General features: G+C 38.5%; 1 protein-coding gene across 3 annotated transcripts in view; it reads left to right on the forward strand.

Annotated features, from left to right (window-relative positions):
- The window catches only part of LOC134059298 (zinc finger and SCAN domain-containing protein 21-like), a 105,832-nt gene that overhangs the window by 42,402 nt on the left and 41,163 nt on the right, over positions 1–22,267 (forward strand). For all 3 annotated transcript variants that reach the window (XM_062515676.1, XM_062515674.1, XM_062515675.1), the window contains exon 3: positions 2,639–2,911. In XM_062515676.1, the coding sequence (XP_062371660.1) occupies positions 2,639–2,911 (273 nt within the window). The remainder of the gene's footprint in view (positions 1–2,638; positions 2,912–22,267) is intronic.

The raw sequence follows: 22,267 nt of genomic DNA on the forward strand, positions 1-22,267 counted from the left end.
TATTACCTTCCGCCTACAATGCCACTGAAGTCATGCTTTGTGTGCAGGGTTTTTCCTGCATAGAGAGTTGCAATGCTAAATTTCATGCTGCCTCCGACCGTCTCCCAACAGATTTCTAGTACAACAAGCATTGATCTCTGTGATTTGATGTTGTAACTGCAATTACGGGTGCTCCATCATCATTTGTTTATCAGGCAAACTCATCCAAAATTGCAATAAGGATGTATGGCTGTACAATTGATCAATTTTAGATTGAATGAAATCTCCATTTGAACTAATGCAATTGGCTAATTGCAAAGGTTGGAATTAATTGTGAGCAGCTCTGTGTCAGTGCCTAATCTTGTCACATACAGTGGGGAGAACATGTATCTGATACCATGCTAAAGTTGCCTAAAATAGGAATATAAAATCATCATTTGACAATTGATCTTAAAGAGGAACTATGCAGGATTGGCGATTTCATCTCTGGTTTCGGTTTCGTTTTTCGTTTTCGCTCGTTTTATGCTTGCATTTTCTCTGCAGAGCTTCCCCGACAGCTTTAGCGTGTATATTTATACATATATAGGCTATATTTAAATATATAAATTGCAAGCGTGGTTCTTCTTGTTCCTTGCGTCTCAGACTTCCAGATGTAAACAAGGAGCGATCGTCTCCTGCAGAAAGTTGCATAGGGTCTCTTTAATGTTTTAATTCAAAACATGAGTAAAAATAAAACCACTAAGTATACCAATTTTCTTTGTGATTGAAGAATGTATCATAAATAAATACATTTTCTTCCTAAATGCTAGGGGAAGGAAGTATTTGACCCCAAATGTAACCCTATAGGGGCAGGCAGATTTTTATTTTTTAAGGCCAGCTATTTCATGGATCCAGGATATTATGCATCCTGATAAAGTTCCCTTGGCTGTTGGAATTAAGATAGCCCCACATCATCACATACCCTTCACCATAGCTAGAGATTGATATGGTACTTTTTCCAGTAGGCCTATTAACCTGTTTGATGCTCATTGAGCTCAATCCAAATCAAACAGGCTAATAGGACTACTGGAAAAAGCACCATGCCAATCTCTAGTTATGGGCGTATGTGATGATGTGGGGCTAATTTAATTCCAAAGGCCAAGGGAACTTTATAGGGATGCATAATATAACAGTGTGCTAAGTGCTATCAAAGTTGCGCCGCACGCCAGAGCCAGTGAGGGCACGCATTGAAACGTGAGAGGTATGTATCAACTCGTCTTAATTAAGGGAATAACATAAGTCCTTTTTCCATCAGATTTTCAAGCGCATTAACTCTTACTGTGCGTTCACACCAAGACCGTCAAAAGCGGCAAGAGCGCCGGAAATCATTCATTTTCTATGAAGAGTCGGCGTTACCGGCGTCAAAAGCGTTCCGAGCGTGAGCGTGGCTTCATGAGCTTCACAGGCGTCAAAATAAAGTTGAGCCTCAGTTAACTTTATGGTAATTAGCTGTGACACGGTTCGGCGTCAACCAATTAGAATGTCAAACTCGCAGGATTGCTGCTTGTGGTTGGTTCGAATGTTTCACGTCTTGGCTTTGAAGCTTTCACCGCTGAACTGAGTTGAGCGTCGGGCTACGAGCTTCACCAGCGATTTTGACTCTTTTGACGGTTTCGGTGTGAATGCACAGTTAAAGCGAATTATGTTTTAGCGATATAAGAAGCGCCAAGACGGTTTTCCATTCAAAAGAACAATTCTAGCGATTTAAAATGATGTCATCAGAGCCCTGTTAATGCGCATATTTCTACTGCCCTAGATGGTTTTCCATCAACACTTGTAGCGAATAGAACACTTCTAGCGAATTAATCAAAGGTAGCAAGTGGTACACCATTGTAAGGTAAACGTCTTTGTATGCGCGAGACAGAACTCAGATTTTAGCGCCGACTTTGTGAACATTCTAAGCAGGCGTCACAGTAACTTATTTCGCTACAAACCTTTTCCATCACATTTATATCGATTTAACTCTCCTTAAACCACCTCTGGCGAGCGAATTAACTTATCACGACAAAACCGAGGTTAGAGCGATATAAGCCATTTTCCATCACATTTGTCGCACTAACTTTTGATGCGCATCGTTTTTAAGCGAATTAACTTTTTAATGGAAAAAGGGCTATAGTTTAATATGAAAAAATGGTGAAGTGTTACTTTAAGAGTGTGAAAGAGGAGTCAAGGCAAGATTACAAAGTACAGTATTTTGAATGTTTATATTTCAGTAATATGACGTTCAATTAATTAGATATAGGTATCGTTTTGAAGGTTGATTATGCCCCTTCTTGAAAACTTAACTATAATTTAGAAAATTTGAACAATGTGACTGATTTCGCTGTGGAAGGTCACATATTAGGAATCCCTGATCAATGTGATGGACCAATCATTTCAAAGTTATCTCAAATTCTGTACATGTATGGCACTAGAGTTAAAAATGTTTCTCCATCATGAGAGGTCAGACACTCTTCATTTAGTGAAACAAAGTACTGAAGGAAACCAGAATGCAGCATTAGTTTTAGTCATTTTGTCAATGTTGTCTCTAGTTGTTTGTCAATGCTGTCCCCGGTCTGTGGGTATAAAAACCTGTCCTGAGTTACTGCAGGGATTGAGAGGCGCTTGCTTTGCCTTACAGGATTCAAAAATGTCTCAAATCTGCATCATCCAAGGCTGCAACAGAACTGAACAACTCCTGAGTTTCCCCAAAAATCCATCAACTCGGCAGCAGTGGATGGTTCTCCTCGACGGCAGACTGAAGCATCCAGTGAATTCCTCAAGCACAATGTGCTCCGCCCACTTCCCTCCTGACTGCTTCACCAACTGGCAGCAGAAACAGGCCGGTGTGGCTGCCAGCTTAACGCTCAAGCCTGATGCTCTGCCCTCACTCTTCATGGATGCCAACAATGAGGTAAAATCTCGGTCTCTCATTACCAAGTTATAGCAAAAAGGCACCGAAATAAAACTCCTAAATAGAGTTTTGATTTTTTTTCTAACATTATTCTATCAACACAGATTATAAAGCCATTATCATTTATTTGCCTCGGGTTTACTGTGGAGTGGGTAAGTATTCCCTCCACCTTAGCAGTCTAAATAAGGGGAAAACCCTAAGGGACCTGTGACTCTAACTTAACTATCATTATTTGAGTTAATGCTGATAAATTAAATGAAAGGCACACGCCACCGTTTTTATGAAATTGGGTGATTCACTGTCAAGGCAAGATTACAAAGTCTTTTGGAGTGTAGACCTATTACCCAGGGGGCAAAACACCCATTTTTTAGGAAATCAGACATGGGCTGCTGTAAAAGGTTGTCATACAAAAATGAAATCTATGATGTCTGAGGATCCAACCTGGATGGCCAACGCGGGCAACAAGCTGCTGGAAACGTACAATTAGGGTCTAAACAATGCTACCTCAATTCTGCTTTAACTCCCCGGAATCACCAAATCATGCTTAAAAGATTTAATTATGAATCCTGGGCCATATCTCCCTGGTAGTTTATGCTAGAAACAAACTGAGCACACCTTTCAAAAGAGTGGAAGATAGGCTTTCATCTGATTCCTTGATTGTACATGTAATTAGAATGTAAGAGTTAACAATGCATCTGAAATCATAGGTATGCAAAAAAAATTAAATAGAGAACATTCCATTGTAATCGGTAGGATTCTATTCCCTTTATTGTTGTTAAAATAAACAAAATACCATGTGAAGTTAACTTTTACTAGATTAAATCATTATTTTGATCATTCTCACTATCCAGACAGTCCTTCTGGCCCATAACTACAGTTGACTGCCAAACCCTGGCAATGGCATCCTATATAGCATGGAAATGGCCCCTTTGCAGAGGAGCAGTTCTTCTACCTTTAACACAAACACGTGATATTGTCATGGACATTGACACAGGCAAGGCAGGCTGTGTACATGAAATTGGAACTGCCACTACTCCATTTCATATATCAGATAGGCATTCTGCGTTGTTCTCACCCACAGCTCTGTCAGATCACTGAGGTGTGTGGAACCATAGCACAGGCACATGAAAATGATACAACTCTGTCAACATCTTCATTCTGGACACTGTAGAGGTTGTGGAGTATTATCCTCGTGTCTGCCTCCTCCTGTGTGGACTCGAGCAGGAACATTGCTCTACAGTGTCCAGAATGAAGGAGTTCTTGTTTGCACGGGGACCTTCACTATGCTGTGCCGTTTGTCCACAATCTTAGTGAAAGAGATGCAACTAATTATCCTTATTTCACTGGTAAGAAGTCTTGGTTCAAAAGCAGCATGAGAATGGACATACCTGCACTTGAATGGTGTGGTCAAAACACAACTGATGACATAACAGATGACCTGCTTCGCCAGGCAAGAAGCCTCATCATAGATACTGTACATCCTCAGCTAATCACTTTGACTATTCTGATCTGGGGATACTGAGGGGCAGATGTACTAACGCTTTTGCGCCCACTTCGCGTATTTGATTTGCAACGTGCGCTTAAAAAGATGGCGAGGTACAGTATGTACTAACAGGCCGCAACGAGGTGAAGATGCAGACTGCCTGTCGAGGGAGCTGAGAATGACAAATTGCGCTTTTCCGTCTCATGCATATGGATTTATGGGAGGGTCAGGTGATAGTAGGAGGTTCGTGTAAAAAGATGGGAGGAGAATTATGTATGTCCCTGTATGTACTAAAACTGCCCATGAAAGCTTTTGCGCCTAAATATTTCCGCCTTGTAAAAGCAGAAAAGTGTAAAAGCAGTGTTAAATGTGATTTGCTGTTACATGCATCTATAAGAGAATCTTTCAAAGACAACATAATCGCTAATTAGACCACCAGTTTTGTGTTTTTGTACTATAACAAAAGCAACATTAACTTTCACTGGCCTTTCAAACGGCTTACTTTCACTTTCACGCCATCCGCTTAAACTTAATTCCCTACTTGATAGATTTGATCAATCTTCCATAGTCTGCATGCACAAGTAAGCCTAGTTTGAGTAGAACTATTGCTCTTCAGTATCTTCCTGCTTGTTGACATTATGCATTGTATTATTTCATGATCGCAAGTTTGATTCCTTTTAATGTTGTCATCAGTTAACTTAATTCAACTGCGCTCCCGACTGCATTGTCGTTCAGTTGTTAACCTTCGTTAATTGCATTAGGTTAAGGTACAACAACCTCTTTAGTTTTCTTTTAAAGGGTTAGTTTAATGACAGACTATAGATGTAGCTGTTTGTGTCGATTGAATAATAATTCAGTGTAAAAGTGCTTCAGTGAGTGCTGTTTTTAAACAACTGTCAAGTAAGTGTCAGTTATAGTTATAGCATAGGTGGTAAATCAAGGATCAGTAAGACTAGTTGAAGTTTTTTGAAAATGTAGAGGGATGTCCCTACTCTAGTAGGAACTGGTAGTCTGTTCCACCAATGAAGAACAACAGATGAAAAAAGTTTGGATCGGCCTGAGCATGCAGGTGGCAGAATACTCATGGTTTGTCTAAGGAGTGCAGTGGTCGGGTGGTAGCATATGCCTGTTTGGGGGCATTCAAGAGGTTGGGAGCAGAGTTGGATATTACTTTGTAGGCAAGTGTTAGAGACTTGAATTTGATGCGGTGAATTAGCAGTGGAGTGACGTGCCCTTTTGGGCATTCTGGATCATCTGAAGGGATTTCACTGTGCTGGCCTGGAGGCCTGTCAGGAGGGCATTACAGTAGTCGAGTCATGAGATGACCATTGTCTGTACCAGGAGTTGGGTAGCATCTTCATTCAAGTAAGTCCTGATTTTCTGTATGTTGTAGAGTGCGAAACGGCATGACTGGGCAACATGATCGGAGAAGGTTAGTTGGCTGTGTAGACTCCAAAATTCATTGCAGGTAGGCAATGGTAGGTGCAACAGACAAAGAGAGTCTATTTTGATGTTGATGTTATGATGTATGGTTGGTTTAGCTGGGAGGACCAGCAGTTTTGTTTTTGAGAGGTTTAGCTGGAGGTGATGTGCCTTCATCCATGTAGATATGTCTTAGGGCAATCCGAGATCCATGTCGAGACCTAGGGGTCATCTAGCCTGACTTCGCCTGTCTACTTACTTCCGCTCAAATTTTTTACCCTACATTGATCCGCCCTTGTTTACTCCGACAATAGCACCTCCGTCCAACCAGCGAACAGAGGGCATTCCTGAGAGTGATTACATTTAAGTTGCAAGCCTATTGTCATCAACGTTAGTGATTGAACTCCAATGATTTCAAACTTCAGACAAGCGTCCACCAACCAGGAAATACATGTTTGTCAATGGATCTTGTCATCAGCTGGTAAGGACAGATAGCTCTGTGTGTCATCAGCATAGCAGTGGTATGAGAAGCCATGCGAACGGCTAATCTGTTCCGAAGTGGTGGTGTAGATAGCAAAGAGAGAAGGGGGCCCTCACCCCTGTTGTGGTAGCATAGGCTATGGCAGCAGCAGACTGATATTACCGTATACCCGAATATAAGACGACCCTGAATATAAGATGACCCCCCATTTTCCAGACTTATTTTTTTAAGGGGAATTTGTTTTTGAAAATAAATATGGTTTTCAACAGAAAATAATTTTATTTGATTCTAGTGATAATTCATTAGAAAAAAAATTTGAACACCATTAAATATTTGGATAAATGTTTCACAAAATGAAGTGCACTCTGTCAATGAATGAGTTTAGAAATGAATGAATGAGGGGAAAAAATGAACAACCTTTCCACAAAAATGCATTATATTATGTAGGCTGTATGTAACTGTGGTACTGTGAAGATAGAAAATAACCATTTGCTTTTAATCAAACACATCTGACATTAAAGTCATGACGCAAACCTGACTTAGAACAGCAGTGCAAAGGGCCTTTATGCTGCACATTAAACTTGGCCTATTCCTCACAGAGATCCCCTGCCTCGCTATGCTCACTCTCACTGTCACCACTATCATGATGCTCCACGAGCCCCTCCCACAGAATGTCATCCCCGCTCCCATCAAGGGCATTTGATATGCAGCATTTCTTAAATCCATGAATGATGCTCTTCTGGCTTATGGCATCCCATGCTTGGAGGATTCAAGTGCAGAGCAGATGCACAGCTGGCTTCTGAAGTTTTCCTGTAGGCGTGATCGTCTGACACTCAGTGTACCTCTTGCGCAGATTGTCTTTGAATGGCTTGTTCACGACTACATCCAATACCTGTAGCTGGCTTGTCATCCCCCCCGGTATGATCACTAGATCGCCATTCATTTTTCGCAACTGAGTCTTGACGGGCTCCGTCAAGTGTCCGCGGAATGCATCCAAAACGAGCATATTTCTCTTGTGAAGCGCACCACGAGCCAGTCCACTACCAGGCCAGTGTCCATCCAGCCCTTTCCTGAGCATGTACGATAATGCCAGCTGGCATCGTCTCCTTTGGCATAGTCTTACGTTTCAAAATCACATATGGAGGAAGTTTGGTCCCATCAGCGAGACACGTCAACATTACAGTGATTCGTTTTTTATTTCATTTCCAGTTGATCGCACAATAACTGATTTGTCCCCTTTCTTGGCAACAGTGACAGATGTTGGCATGTCAAAAAACACTGGTGTTTGGTCAGCATTCCCTATCTGATCCAGGGGGTATGAGTGAGCCTTCCTCAGTTTAACAACATATCGCTGAAAAGACAGCAACTTCTCCTCGAAGTCTGAGGGCAGGCGCTGGGCCAAACTTGTTCTACAACGCAGTGTCAGCCCTTTGCGCTGCATCTATCGTGTACACCACCCAGTACCAGAGATGGGAGTAAGTCACACATATGCAAGTCTCAAGTAAGTCTCAAGTCTTAACCTTCAAGTCTCAAGCAAGTCCCAAGTCGTTTTTGTGAGGGTCGAGTCAAGTCAAGTCAAGTCATACTGTAGCTTAGGTCGAGTCAAGTCAAGTCAAGTCATAGCTTAGGTCAAGCAAGTCACAAGTCAAGTCGTATGATAAGCTGGAAGACAACCGTCTTAAAACTTGAAGAGACGGCAGCCTAAGTTTTATGTAGCCCTCCTTTGCACAAAAGGGCTAACAAATAGAAGAAGGGGATATAAGGCTAAAGAATAATTATAAATGCTCACTAGGACCAGCAGGATCAGAATTACTAGGAACGACTACAGGGCCTGGTGTACCAAATTACCAGACAGAGTACTCAACACGGTAGTTTATCATGGGAACAGCAGCTCATGTTTTCATTGCATAATATTCCATTAATAAATACCATACGGAAATGAAATGCAGACACTTCTATGTTATATACTACGATTTACTCTTGAAAGTGGCCCATTTCTCATTTATGTCATACATCTCTCATATACGTACATACATTAACAGTAATAGGGTTTGTGCATGTTGTTTGGCTGTTATACTTTATGATTTAACAAAAATAAAAGCAGCTAGCGCTAACAAACTAACAGCTACATTGATGTGGTAGACCAGGGATGGGCAACTTCCATGACTAAGAGGGCCACAATTTTTTATCATCACCATCAGAGGGCCAAATGTGGCTGCACACTTTCGCACATCAGACATGAGAGAAGCTACAAAATAATTCTGAATAAGAATTAAATGTATATTACATACTGTATATACATTTCATTTGTGACATGCTCACATGCATTTTTAATAGGCCTATACATTCCCTAACGACAAATACAAGTATTTCACAGCCACATGAGTGAAAATTATTAATTTTAGTGCAAAGGGCTCACATAAATCATCATTCAACCAGTTAGTGCAGCATAGCCTCATATTCAATGCATTTACTGTATGCTCCCACTCCATTTTTAAGAATGTATAGACATTTCCTAACGTCCATGATGAGAGTACAGATGTGATGTAACATCCATCACATCTGTAGCCTACTCTCATCCAACGCAAAGAAATAGCCTAGGCCTACTTGCAGTCATGCATGATTTGTCTCAGCTTCCCCTCGACATTATCGAGAATGTCAACAATTATGTGCGTCGGGACAAAGACCGTTTTGAAGTTTTTATCTCCACCAATGAGGTTATGTTTTTATCGGGGTTTGTTGGATTGTCTGTATATGTTTGTTTGTTTGCAAGATAACTCAAAAAGTCATGGATGGATGCAAGAGGAGGTGATGTGTTCGCTTGGAGGAGGTTTGCGTACTCTGAGTGATTTTCAGATACCGTATTTCAGTCAAATGGTCTGTTAGCCTATTTGATAGGCGGGATCAATGTGAAACTAAGTCAACATGATACAACTTAATGTGATGCAAATAGTAGGCTCTTGTCACGTTTGACTGCTAACGTTAGATTAAAAAATAATGTGAAATTAGCTAGAGACATTTCTTACTTTTCTTGTGTAGCCTAGTCGGAAATGGCGGATAAAATTTGACGTGGTGCTGGATGTGTCGGATATTTCTGCGCTGCACACCTTGCACTCGGCGAATCGTTTCTTCTGTTGAGTTGAATAGTCTTTAAATCCAAATGTTATTATTTTGGGAACTGGTAACAGCTTCCATCTTCTAAACCCCGACCGCTCTACTGTAGATGGCGGGCGCGTCACCTAGCACCAGAGCGGTAGCACCTAGTAGAGAGGTTGCCAGGTTCGCCCACATGCAACAGGAAATATCCGATCGAAAATAGTTTTTATTATTATTATTCACCAATTAACCAAGACAGCAATGACTTGTCGAGTCATTGCATGCAAGTCTAAGTCAAGTCTCAAGTCATGAGTAGCAAGTCCAAGTCAAGTCAAGTCTTTTCTCACTGTTGATCAAGCAAGTCACAAGTCCTCAATCTGGCGACTTAAGTCTGACTCGAGTCAAGTCACTAGACTCGAGTCCCCCATCTCTGCCCAGTACTAGCTTTGAATTAATCTGTCGGTATGTTCATCTCCTTGGCCATCTCCAGAGCCCTCAGCCGAATGATTTCTCTTGTGATTGGCATCGCATCCCGACGTTTTTCTATCACATATTCATAAATTCTATCATCAAGTTCTGCAAACTTGCCACTTTGAGGTTCGCGGAAAGCTTTCCTTTGGCTGTGGGCAGTTTTTAGTCATTCTTTTTGTGCTCGCCACCTCCGAACGTTGCATTCCGTGACTCCAATTTTTTTGGCAGCTTTACAATTATTAGATGATTACGCCTCATTCACAATCATCATTTTAAAGTTGGTGTCATAACTGTTTCGAACATGCTGGTTTATTTGACCAACTTTTGAAGCGCTTTTCTCAAGATGATCTCTTGACCTCTCCATGGCAGCACTTTCCTGTTTATTACAGTGCATGCAAATGCACTGTTCTGTTCTTCTTCTTCTTCTGCTTCTTCTTATTAGAGTGCATGAAAATGCACTCTACTGTTATCCGGTTTCTTATTATTATTATAGGCGATTATTAGAGTGCATGAAAATGCACTCTACTGTTATCCGATTTATTCTTATTACAGTGCATGAAAATGCACTGTACTGTTCTTCCTAGGCTTCTTATTATTACAGTGCATGAAAATGCACTGTACTGTTCTTCCTAGGCTTCTTATTATAGTGCATGAAAATGCACTATACTGTTATTCCAAGTCTTCTTATTATTACATTGCATGTAAATGCAATGTACTGTTATCCCTATTCTTCTTATAGTTATTATTCTCTTTCCGACCAAAATCAACGGTTAATTGCGTTAAAACCACTGAACCATTTCACGTCATTCAAACACTCCTACAAAGGTCTTGTAACGGAGATTTGACGATTGTATTTTTCACATTTGGGAACTTCATACTTTTTGAGATATTTACGATATAAGAGTTTAAAATTCCCATAGAGTTTACATTGAGACCCTTTGGCGGCAAAGATTAATTGTTACGTCAGTGCTCAGCTGTCGATAATCAAGGATCTTTGATCCAAAGCCATGCCACCGCTGCCAGGCTAAACCTGAATGTTCGTCTACTCATTCAGCTGTAACAGCTGTGAAAACATTCTACCATGCCACAACTGCTGAAAACCAGGACGTTATCGTCTTGTCTCCTGTTAGGCTACTCTTGATTTGTTTATATCGTTACAGTAACCGGCTTGCTCTCGGTAACGTTATCAACAGCTAAAGACAATCTAACCTCACGTCAACGTAAACACTGTAGCTGCTATTTAGCTAACGACAAGCTCATCCTGTAATATGTGTAGCTAGCCTACATAAAATATCCTACTGTAAGCTAACGTTACATTTGCTAGATCGTACCTGTTGCTGCATCATCGTTGATTGGCGTTGTTTGAGATTGTATTCCGTATTCCAATGGTGTCTACGTCTATAGCCTATGGCCTACTTTTAACCTGCATTAGTGTAGATATGAAGGCTATAATAGCCATGTATATAACATTGTAAGACTCCAGACACTTGTTGTAACTTCAGCTCTTTATTGATCAATCAAATAACAAACGAGTTGCTGTTAGCCACAACTCACGCTAATAATAGTGCTATTCACGAACACCGAACCTCTCGTCACCACTCTGTCCAACTTCACTCTCAAAGCAACACACCACACGCACACACGTAACTCCACCCCCCCAGTTCCCCTTAAAGGGACACAACCATTTTGTGAACTCAACTCCAGGTAAAAGTAACATTTAACAGGATATCACAATATCATACATGTAAGCTATTCTACCAGTCGTTTCACTGTAGGCTACCAAAGTCAGCTCTTGCAACTCGTTTGTTGGCAACTTCATTTCAGTCTTTTAAATTCTAATAAATGAAGAGTTATTTTCCAAAATAGCCTATATCCACAATTTTGATGCATTTTCATAATTCACTTTTTAAATATGACTTTCCAAGTAGGCCTATACAATTTCAGTGGAATTGTAATTGGGTAATTGTTATCTATCTATTCTTCTGTGTAGCCTAGTTGTCTTTTTAACTATAGGCCTAATACAATGTTTTACACAGTCAGCAACCTTTTTGCATTTACATGCAATGGTAATTCCTTCCATGGAATTACATTTTCTAGTTATTACAGTGCATGAAAATGCACTGTACTGTTATCCCTAGGCTTCTTCTTCTTCTACTACTTCTTATTATTCTTCTTCTAACGCACGCAATTCAGCTTGAACCGTTTAACGTAGAAACTTCATTCAAACTGTGTTACGAAGGTCTTGCTTAGGACATCAGCGCAATGTATTTTTTAACTTTGTAACTTTTATACTTTTTAAACTATTAGTTAAAAACTATTACAATTTCCCCCATAGACTTAACATTGCTCATTATGACATCACGGCAGCAATTAGAATCTTACGCCAGGTGGCCGGCCACCTGGGCACCAACTGTCAGTTTCTCTCAGGCTTTAAGCATACAGTCTCTCAGAAGACTACACATATCCTGTTAAACTGTTTGCTCTGTCCACAACTGTTTCAAAATAAAAGTCCTCACTGCAATAATACACTATTAAATCATTTAACCATTGAAACTACTAATCTATTTAACTGTTCAACCATTCCTACTGTCAGTTATCATCAACTATGCCTCCAGTCAACTACATGAAACCTCCATGTACCTAGCAACCAACATAGCAACCATTAAAATTAAGAGTTTATGACCGTTTCCATAGCAACCAACATGATTTTACTACAGTAACTTCTTTATTCCTGATAGTGGGAGCCATGGATACCCTATTAACAAATGTTTCAAAATAAAAGTCCTCAGTAGCAAGTTAGCTAGTTAGCATTGTTAGCATTGTTAGCATAGTTAACATTTTTAGCATAACTGCTAAAAATGATTAGCTAAGTTAGCTAATCAACCTGGTTAGCATTGTTAGCATAGTTAGCATTGTTAGCATAGTTAGCATTTTTAGCATTGCTGCTAGAAATCATTGGTTAAGTTAGCCAATCAACCTGGTTAGCATTGTTAGTAAAGTTAGCATTGCTAGCATAATTAGCATTTTTAGCGTAACTGCTAGAAATCATTAGCTAAGTTAGCTAATCAACATTTTAACATGAATAGAAATCATTAGTTAAGTTAGAACTGGAATGTTTCATCTTTAAACAGTCTACCTTCACACTATCAACTCTCTGTAAACTATGCAACCACCATGTTTACCCTAGCTACACCTTAGTAACCATATCTACATTATCTATCTATTTCTGCATTTTCATGCACTGGTAATTCCTTGGAATTGCATTTCTAGTTATTCCACTACTTCTTCTAACGCTCGCAATTCAGCTTGAACCGTTTAACGTAGAAACTTCATTCAAACATTGTTACGTAGGTCTTACTTAGGAGACCTGTGCAATGTATTTTTCAACTTTGTTACTTTTATACTTTTTAAACTATTAGTTAAAAACTATTCAAATTTCCCCCATAGACTTAACATTGAGCTGATGACATCACAGTCAGGTCGTTAAGCAATTAGAATGGTATGCCAGGTGGCCAGGGCCACCTGTTGCAGCTCTCTCTCTCTCTCTCAGGCTTTAAGCATACAATCACTCTGAAGACTACATATCCTGTAAACTGTTCCTCTGTCCACAACTGTTTCAAAATAAGTCCTCACTGTAATAATACACTATTAAATCATTTAACCATCGAAACTACTCAACTATTTAACTGTTCAACCATTCCAACTGTCAGTTATCATCAACTATGCCTCCAGTCAACTACATGAAACCTCCATGTACCTAGCAACCAACATAGCAACCATTAGAATTAAGCGTTTATGACTGTTTCCATAGCAACCAACATGATTATACTGCAGTAACTTCTTTATTCCTGATAGTGGCCACCATGGATACCCTATCAACAAATGTTTCAAAATAAAAGTCCTCACTAGCAAGTTAGCTAGTTAGCATAGTTAGCATTTTTAACATAGCTGCTAGAAATGATTAGCTAAGTTAGCTAATTAACGTGGTTAGCATTGTTAGCATAATAAACATTGTTAGCATAGTTAGCATTTTTAGCATTACTGCTAGAAATCATCAACTAAGTTAGCTTATCAACCTAGTTAGCATTGTTAACATAGTTAACATTTTAACATACCTGTTAGAAATCATTAGTTAAGTTACAACAGGAATGTTTAAGCTTTAAAATGTCTACCTTAACACTATCAACTCTCTTTAAACTATGCAACCACCATGTTTACCCTAGCTACACCTTAGTAACCATATCTACATTATCTATACATTTTTTTGCATTTTCATGCACTGGTAATTCCTTGGAATTGCATTTCTAGTTATTCCACTACTTCTTCTAACGCTCGCAATTCAGCTTGAACCGTTTAACATAGAAACTTGATTCAAACGTTGCTACGTGGGTCTTACTTAGGAGACCTGTGGAATATATTTTTCAACTTTGTAACTTTTATACTTTTTAAACAATAAATTAAAAACTATTAAAAATGTCCCCATAGACTTAACATTGCTCATTATGACATCACGGCAGCAATTAGAATGTTACGCCAGGTGGCCAGTCCAGGTGCAGCAGCTCTCTCTCTCTCTCTCTCTCAGGCTACATACACTGGCTCTCTTGAGACTACATTTTCTGTTCCCCTGTATCAACATAAGTCTTCCTAATTCCATCCAACTTTCTATCCATTCATCTTCTTCAAACCATTCACTCATCCACCCATTCTAAACAGTCTGCCTATCAACATCAATTAGACAATCTACATTAAACTTTTAAACAATCTACTCTGTCTCAGGCACACACTATGGCTCTCTTAAGACTAGCCAGTTAAATTGATTACACCTGTATCTGTATCCACTACTCTCAGTAGAGAGCTGTGTCTCTCCATTCTACAAGAATATAAGGCACATTCCATCCAACTTTCTATCCATTCATCTTCTTCAGACTATTCACTCATCCACCCATTAAACTATCAACATCCATTAAACTCTCTGTCTATCAACATTAATTAGACTATCTACATTCAACTTTTAAATGATTTACTCTGTCTCAGGCTTTAAGCATACTCTGGCTCTCTTAAGACTAGCCAGTTAAATTGATTACACCTGTATCAACTGTCAGTTTCTCTGGCTTTAAGCATACAATCTCTCTGAAGACTACATATCCTGTTAACTGTTTGCTCTGTCCACAACTGTTTCAAAATAAAAGTCCTCACTGCAATAATACACTATTAAATCATTTAACCATTGAAACTACTCAACTATTTAACTGTTCAACCATTCCAACTGTCAGTTATCATCAACTATGCCTCCAGTCAACTACATGAAACCTTCATGTACCTAGCAACCAACATAGCAACCATTGAAATTAAGCGTTTATGACCGTTTCCATAGCAACCAACATGATTATACTGCAGTAACTTCTTGTTTCCTGATAGTGGCCACCATGGATACCCTAGCAACAAATGTTTCAAAATAAAAGTCCTCACAAGCAAGTTAGCTAGTTACCATGGTTAGCATAGTTAACATAACTGCTAGAAATGATTAGCCAAGTTAGCTAATCAACCTGGTTAGCATTTTTAGCATAGTTAGCATTGTTAGCATAGTTAGTATTTTTAGCATAACTGCAAAAAATCATCAACTAAGTTAGCTAATCAACCTGGTTAGCATTGTTAGCATTTTTAGCATTGTTAGCATAGTTAGCATTTTTAACATTATTGTTAGAAATCATCAGTTAAGTTAGCTAATCAACCTGGTTAGCATTGTCAATAAAGTTAGCATTGTTACCATAGTTAGCATTGCTAGCATAGTAAGCATATTAAGCATAACTGCTAGAAATCATTAGCTAAGTTAGCTAATCAACCTGGTTAGCACTGTGAACATAGTTAGCATAGTTAACATCTTTACCATAACTGCAAGAAATCAGTAGCTAAGTTAACCAATCAACCTGGTTATCAATGTTACCATAGTTAACATTTTAACAGGAATAGAAATCATTAGTTAAGTTAGAACTGGAATGTTTCAGCTTTAAACTGTCTACCTTCACACTATCAACTTTCTGTAAACTATGCAACCACCATGTTTACCCTAGCTACACCTTAGTAACCATATCTACATTATCTATCTATTTTTGCATTTTCATGCACTGGTAATTCCTTGGAAATGCATTTCTAGTTAGAGTGCATGAAAATGCACTCTACTGTTATGCTGTTTATTACAGTGCATGAAAATGCACTGTACTGTTCTTCCTAGGCTTCTTATTATTACAGTGCATGAAAATGCACTGTACTGTTCTTCCAAGGCTTCTTCTTATCTTTATTATAGTGCATGAAAATGCACTATACTGTTCTTCCAAAATCTTCTTATTATTCTACTTCTTCTAACACACGTAAATCAGCTAGAACCGTTTAACGTAGAAACTTCATTCAAACTGCGTTACGTAGGTCTTACTTACGACATGTGTGCTATGACTTTTCAACTTTGTAACTTTTATACTTTTTAAACTATTAGTTAAAAACTATTACAATTTCCCCCATAGACTTAACATTGCTCATTATGACATCACGGCAGCAATTAGAATGTTACGCCAGGTGGCCAGTCCAGGTGCAGCAGCTCCCTCTCTCTCTCTCAGGCTACATACACTGGCTCTCTTAAGACTAGCCAGTTAAATTGATTACACCTGTATCTGTATCCACTACTCTCAGTAGAGAGCTGTGTCTTTCCAGTCTACAAGAATATAAGGCACATTCCATCCAACTTTCTATCCATTCATCTTCTTCAGACCATTCACTCATCCACCCATTAAACTGTCTATCAACATCTATTAAACAATCTGCCTATCAACATCCATTAAACTCTCTGTCTATCAACATTAATTATCTACATTCAACTTTTAAATGATTTACTCTGTCTCAGGCTTTAAGCATAAACACTCTGGCTCTCTTAAGACTAGCCAGTTAAATTGATTACACCTGTATCAACTACTCTCAGAGAGCTGTATCAGTGTCTCTCTTAACAAGAATATAAGGCACATTCCATCCAACCTTCTATCCATCCATTCATCTTCTTCAGACCATTCACTCATCCACCCATTAAACTGTCAATCAATATCTATTAAACAATCTGCCTATCAACATCCATTAAACATTCTGTCTATCAACATTAATTAGACTATCTACATACAACTTTCAAAGTATTTACTGTGGGTGCCTCTCAAGCAGCGTTTATATGTCCTCCCTCGCTCCTCGCTCCTCAATGATCTACATAAAGAAAGATAGAAGAAGGGCTAGACTATCCCATTGTTGCCGCTCCATCATTCTTTATGTAGATCAGTGAGGATCGAGGAGCGAGAGAGGACGCGTAAACGCTATATGAGAGGCACCTTCTGTCTCAGGCTTTAAGCATACAATCTCATTAAGACTACAGATCCTGTTTCACTACTTCCTCTGTCCACAACTGTTTCAAAATAAAGGCCCTCACTGCAATAATACACTATTAAATCATTTAACCCTCTAACCGCCCGGGTTTTTTTGGATTTTTGCATAAAAAATTCAAAAGGCCATGGCTTGAAAGTGGTCAGAGATAAAGTCCTACTGTAAATGTGAAAATCATTGAGTATGAACTAAAGTTTATAAAGGGAGTAAATTTACTCATCTAATTTGCATATTATGACGTCACAGGATGGCAATAGCGTCAAATTATGCACATTTCAGTAAATACTGATTGTTGAACACATTTGAGCAGTTTTACTTTGATTTTTGTAATTTCTCCGACATAACAAATAAACAGGACCACAGGCACATGTAAACCAACAATAGTAAACTATTAGTATTATCACAATCCCTATGTTACTATATAATAAAGTAGCCTGGTCAAATCAGTTCCTATCGCGGATGACTTTGTAGTTCTTCAGAGCCCTATTTTTACTAGACCTGCTGTCTGTACCATGTCAATTACAGACACTATCATCATGATAATCACTGGCACCAAGCACACCATGCTTATTTGAACCCTTTGGTCAACATTGCTGCAGGTAAACATTGACGTACACACGCAAAGACCCACCTCCATTCACAGACGCATCTTGACTGTCACTGCCAATGAACGACCGATCATAATCTCCAAAAGGCAGATATTCTCCTTCAGAATCAGAGTAGGTGAATGGCAGACCCAAGACTTCATAACACACGACTTTGTTTTTTAACATTTGCCGTTTTTCTGCTTCAATTTGTGCATAGCGATCGCGCATTTCACTTCCGCGTTATAAACAGGAAATGCGTCTTTTTTTTTTGTTTCTCGCGAGTAATACAGGCACTTCCTGAAAACTGTTTTACTCGAATTTGGGCTTGAATCGAAGCTCTGGATGTCTGCCAACTAGTGGTGGAGAGTACAAAGGCAATTTGTCACCCTACTCGGATCTACCGTCTGTTTTAATCAGTGATGTTGCTTGTCGCCGTACGGCGCCTTGGGCGGTTAGAGGGTTAACCATTGTAACTACTCAACTATTTAACTGTTCAACCATTCCAACTGTCAGTTATCAACTATGCCTTCAGTCAACTACACGAAACCTCCATGTACCTAGCAACCAACATACCAACCATTAAAATTAAGCGTTTATGACCGTTTCCATAGCAACCAACATGATTATGCTGCAGTAACTTCTTGTTTCCTGATAGTGGCCACCATGGATACCCTAGCAACAAATGTATCAAAATAAAAGTCCTCACTAGCAAGTTAGCTAGTTAGCATGGTTAGCATTGTGAGCATAGTTAGCATTTTTAGCATAACTGCAAAAAACATCAACTAAGTTAGCTAATCAACCTGGTTAGCATTGTTAGCAATTTTAGCATTGTTAGCATAGTTAGCGTTTTTAACATTATTGCTAGAAATCATCAGTTAAGTTAGCTAATCAACCTGGTTAGCATTGTTAGTTTAAGTTAGCATTGTTACCATAGTTAGCATTGCTGGCATAGTTAGCAATTTTAGCACAATTGCTAGAAATCATTAGCTAAGTTAGCGAATCAACCTGGTTAGCACTGTGAGCATAGTTAGCATAGTTAACGTTTTTACCATTACTGCATCAAATCAGTAGCTAAGTTAACCAATCAACCTGGTTATCATTGTTACCATAGTTAACATTTTAACATGAATAGAAATCATTAGTTAAGTTAGAACTGGAATGTTTCAGCTTTAAACTGTCTACCTTCACACTATCAACTCTCTGTAAACTATGCAACCACCATGTTTACCCTAGCTACACCTTAGTAACCATATCTACATTATCTATCTATTTTTGCATTTCATGCACTGGTAATTCCTTGGAATTGCATTTCTAGTTTTTCTTCTTCTAACGCGCGCAATTCAGCTTGAACCGTTTAACGTAGAAACTTCATTCAAACTTTGTTGCGTAGGTCTCGCTTATGCCATGTGTGCTTTGTTTTTTTCAACTTTGTAACTTTTATACTTTTTAAACTATGAATTAAAAAACGATTTTCCCATAGATTTAACATTGAGCTATTTCCCCATAGACTTAACATTGCTCATTATGACATCACGGCAGCAATTAGAATCTTACGCCAGGTGGCCAGCCACCTGGGCACCAACTGTCAGTTTCTCTGGCTTTAAGCATACAGTCTCTCAGAAGACTACATATCCTGTTAACTGTTTCCTCTTTCCACAACTGTTTCAAAATAAAAGTCCTCACTGCAATAATACACTATTAAATCATTTAACCATTGAAACTACTCAACTATTTAACTGTTCAACCATTCCAACTGTCAGTTATCATCAACTATGCCTCCAGTCAACTACATGAGACCTCTATGTACCTAGCAACCAACATAGCAACCATCAAAATTAAGCGTTTATGAACGTTTCCATAGCAACCAACATGATTTTACTACAGTAACTTCTTTATTCCTGATAGTGGCAGCCATGGATACCCTATCAACAAATGTTTCAAAATAAAAGTCCTCACTAGCAAGTTAGCTAGTTAGCATAGTTAGCATTGTTAGCATTTTTAGCATAGCTGCTAGAAATGATAAGTTAAGTTAGCTAATCAACCTGGTTAGCATTGGTAACATAGTTAGCATTGTTAACATAGTTAGCATTTTTAGCATAACTGCTAAAAATTATTAGCTAAGTTGGCTAATCAACGTGGTTAGCATTGTTAGCATAATTAACATTGTTAGCATAGTTAATATTTTTAGCATTACTGCTAGAAATCATCAACTAAGTTAGCTTATCAACCTGGTTAGCATTGTTAACATCGTTATCATTTTTACAATAACTGTTAGAAATCATTAGCTAAGTAAACCAATCAACCTGGTTATCATTGTTAATATAGTTAACATTTTAGAATACCTCCTAGAAATCATAAGTTAAGTTAGATCAGTAATGTTTAAGCTTGAAAATGTCTACCTTAACACTATCAACTCTCTTTAAACTATGCAACCACCATGTTTACCCTAGCTACACCTTAGTAACCATATCTACATTATCTATCTATAATTTTTTTGCATTTTCATGCACTGGTAATTCCTTGGAATTGCATTTCTAGTTAAGCTTCTTCTTCTAACGCTCGCAATTCAGCTTCAACCATTTAACGTAGAAACTTCATTCAAACTTTGTTGTGTAGGTCTTGCTTATGCCATATGTGCTTTGTATTTTTCAACTTTGTAACTTTTATACTTTTTAAACTATTAGTTAAAAACTATTACCATTTCCCCCATAGACTTAACATTGCTCATTATGACATCACGGCAGCAATTAGAATGTTACCCCAGCTGGTCAGCCACCTGGGCACCAACTGTCAGTTTCTCTCAGGCTTTAAGCATACAATCTCTCTGAAGACTACACATATCCTGTTAAACTGTTTCCTCTGTCCACAACTGTTTCAAAATAAAAGTCCTCACTGCAATAATACACTATTAAATCATTTAACCATTGAAACTACTCAACTATTGAACTGTTCAACCATTCCAACTGTCAGTTATCATCCACTATGCCTCCAGTCAACTACATGAAACCTCCATGTACCTAGCAACCAACATAGCAACCATTAAAATTAAGTGATTATGACCGTTTCCATAGCAACCAACATGATTATACTGCAGTAACTTCTTGTTTACTGATAGTGGCCACCATGGATACCCTAGCAACAAATGTTTCAAAATAAAAGTCCTCACTAGCAAGTTAGCTAGTTAGCATGGTTAGCATTGTTAGCATAGTTAGCATTTTTAGCATAACTGCAAAAAATCATCTACTAAGTTAGCTAATCAACCTGGTTAGCATTGTTAGCAATTTTAGCATTGTTAGCATAGTTAGCATTTTTAGCATTACTGGTAGAAATCATCGGTTCAGTTAGCTAATCAGCCTGGTTAGCATTGTTAGTAAAGTTAGCATTGCTAGCATAATTAGCATTTTTAGCGTAACTGCTAGAAATCATTAGCTAAGTTAGCTAATCAACATTTTAACATGAATAGAAATCATTAGTTAAGTTAGAACTGGAATGTTTCATCTTTAAACTGTCTACCTTCACACTATCAACTCTCTGTAAACTATGCAACCACCATGTTTACCCTAGCTACACCTTAGTAACCATATCTACATTATCTATCTATTTTTGCATTTTCATGCACTGGTAATTCCTTGGAATTGCATTTCTAGTTATTCTTTTTCTTCTAACGCTCGCAATTCAGCTTGAACCGTTTAACGTAGAAACTTGATTCAAACTTTGCTACGTAGGTCTTACTAAGGAGACCTGTGCAATATATTTTTCAACTTTGTAACTTTTATACTTTTTAAACTGTAAATTAAAAACTATTAAACATTTCCCCATAGACTTAACATTGCTCATTATGACATCACGGCAGCAATTAGAATGTTACGCCAGGTGGCCAGTCCAGGTGCAGCAGCTCGCTCTCTCTCAGGCTTTAAAAATACACTGGCTCTCTTGAGACTACATTTTCTGTTCCCCTGTATCAACGGTATCAACATAAGTCTTCCTAATTCCATCCAACTTTCTATCCATTCATCTTCTTCAAACCATTCACTCATCCACCCATTCTAAACAGTCTGCCTATCAACATCAATTAGACGATCTACATTCAACTTTTAAACAATCTACTCTGTCTCAGGCTTTAAGCACACTCTGGCTCTCTTAAGACTAGCCAGTTAAATTGATTACACCTGTAACTGTATCCACTACTCTCAGTAGAGAGCTGTGTCTCTCCACTCTACAAGAATATAAGGCACATTCCATCCAACTTTCTATCCATTCATCTTCTTCAGACCATTCACTCATCCACCCATTAAACTGTCTATCAACATATAGAACAATCTGCCTATCAACATCCATTTAACTCTGTCTATCAACATTAATTAGACTATCTACATTCAACTTTTAAATTATTTACTCTGTCT

Source organism: Sardina pilchardus, chromosome 2, assembly GCF_963854185.1.
Source record: "Sardina pilchardus chromosome 2, fSarPil1.1, whole genome shotgun sequence".
Lineage (NCBI taxonomy): Eukaryota > Metazoa > Chordata > Actinopteri > Clupeiformes > Clupeidae > Sardina > Sardina pilchardus.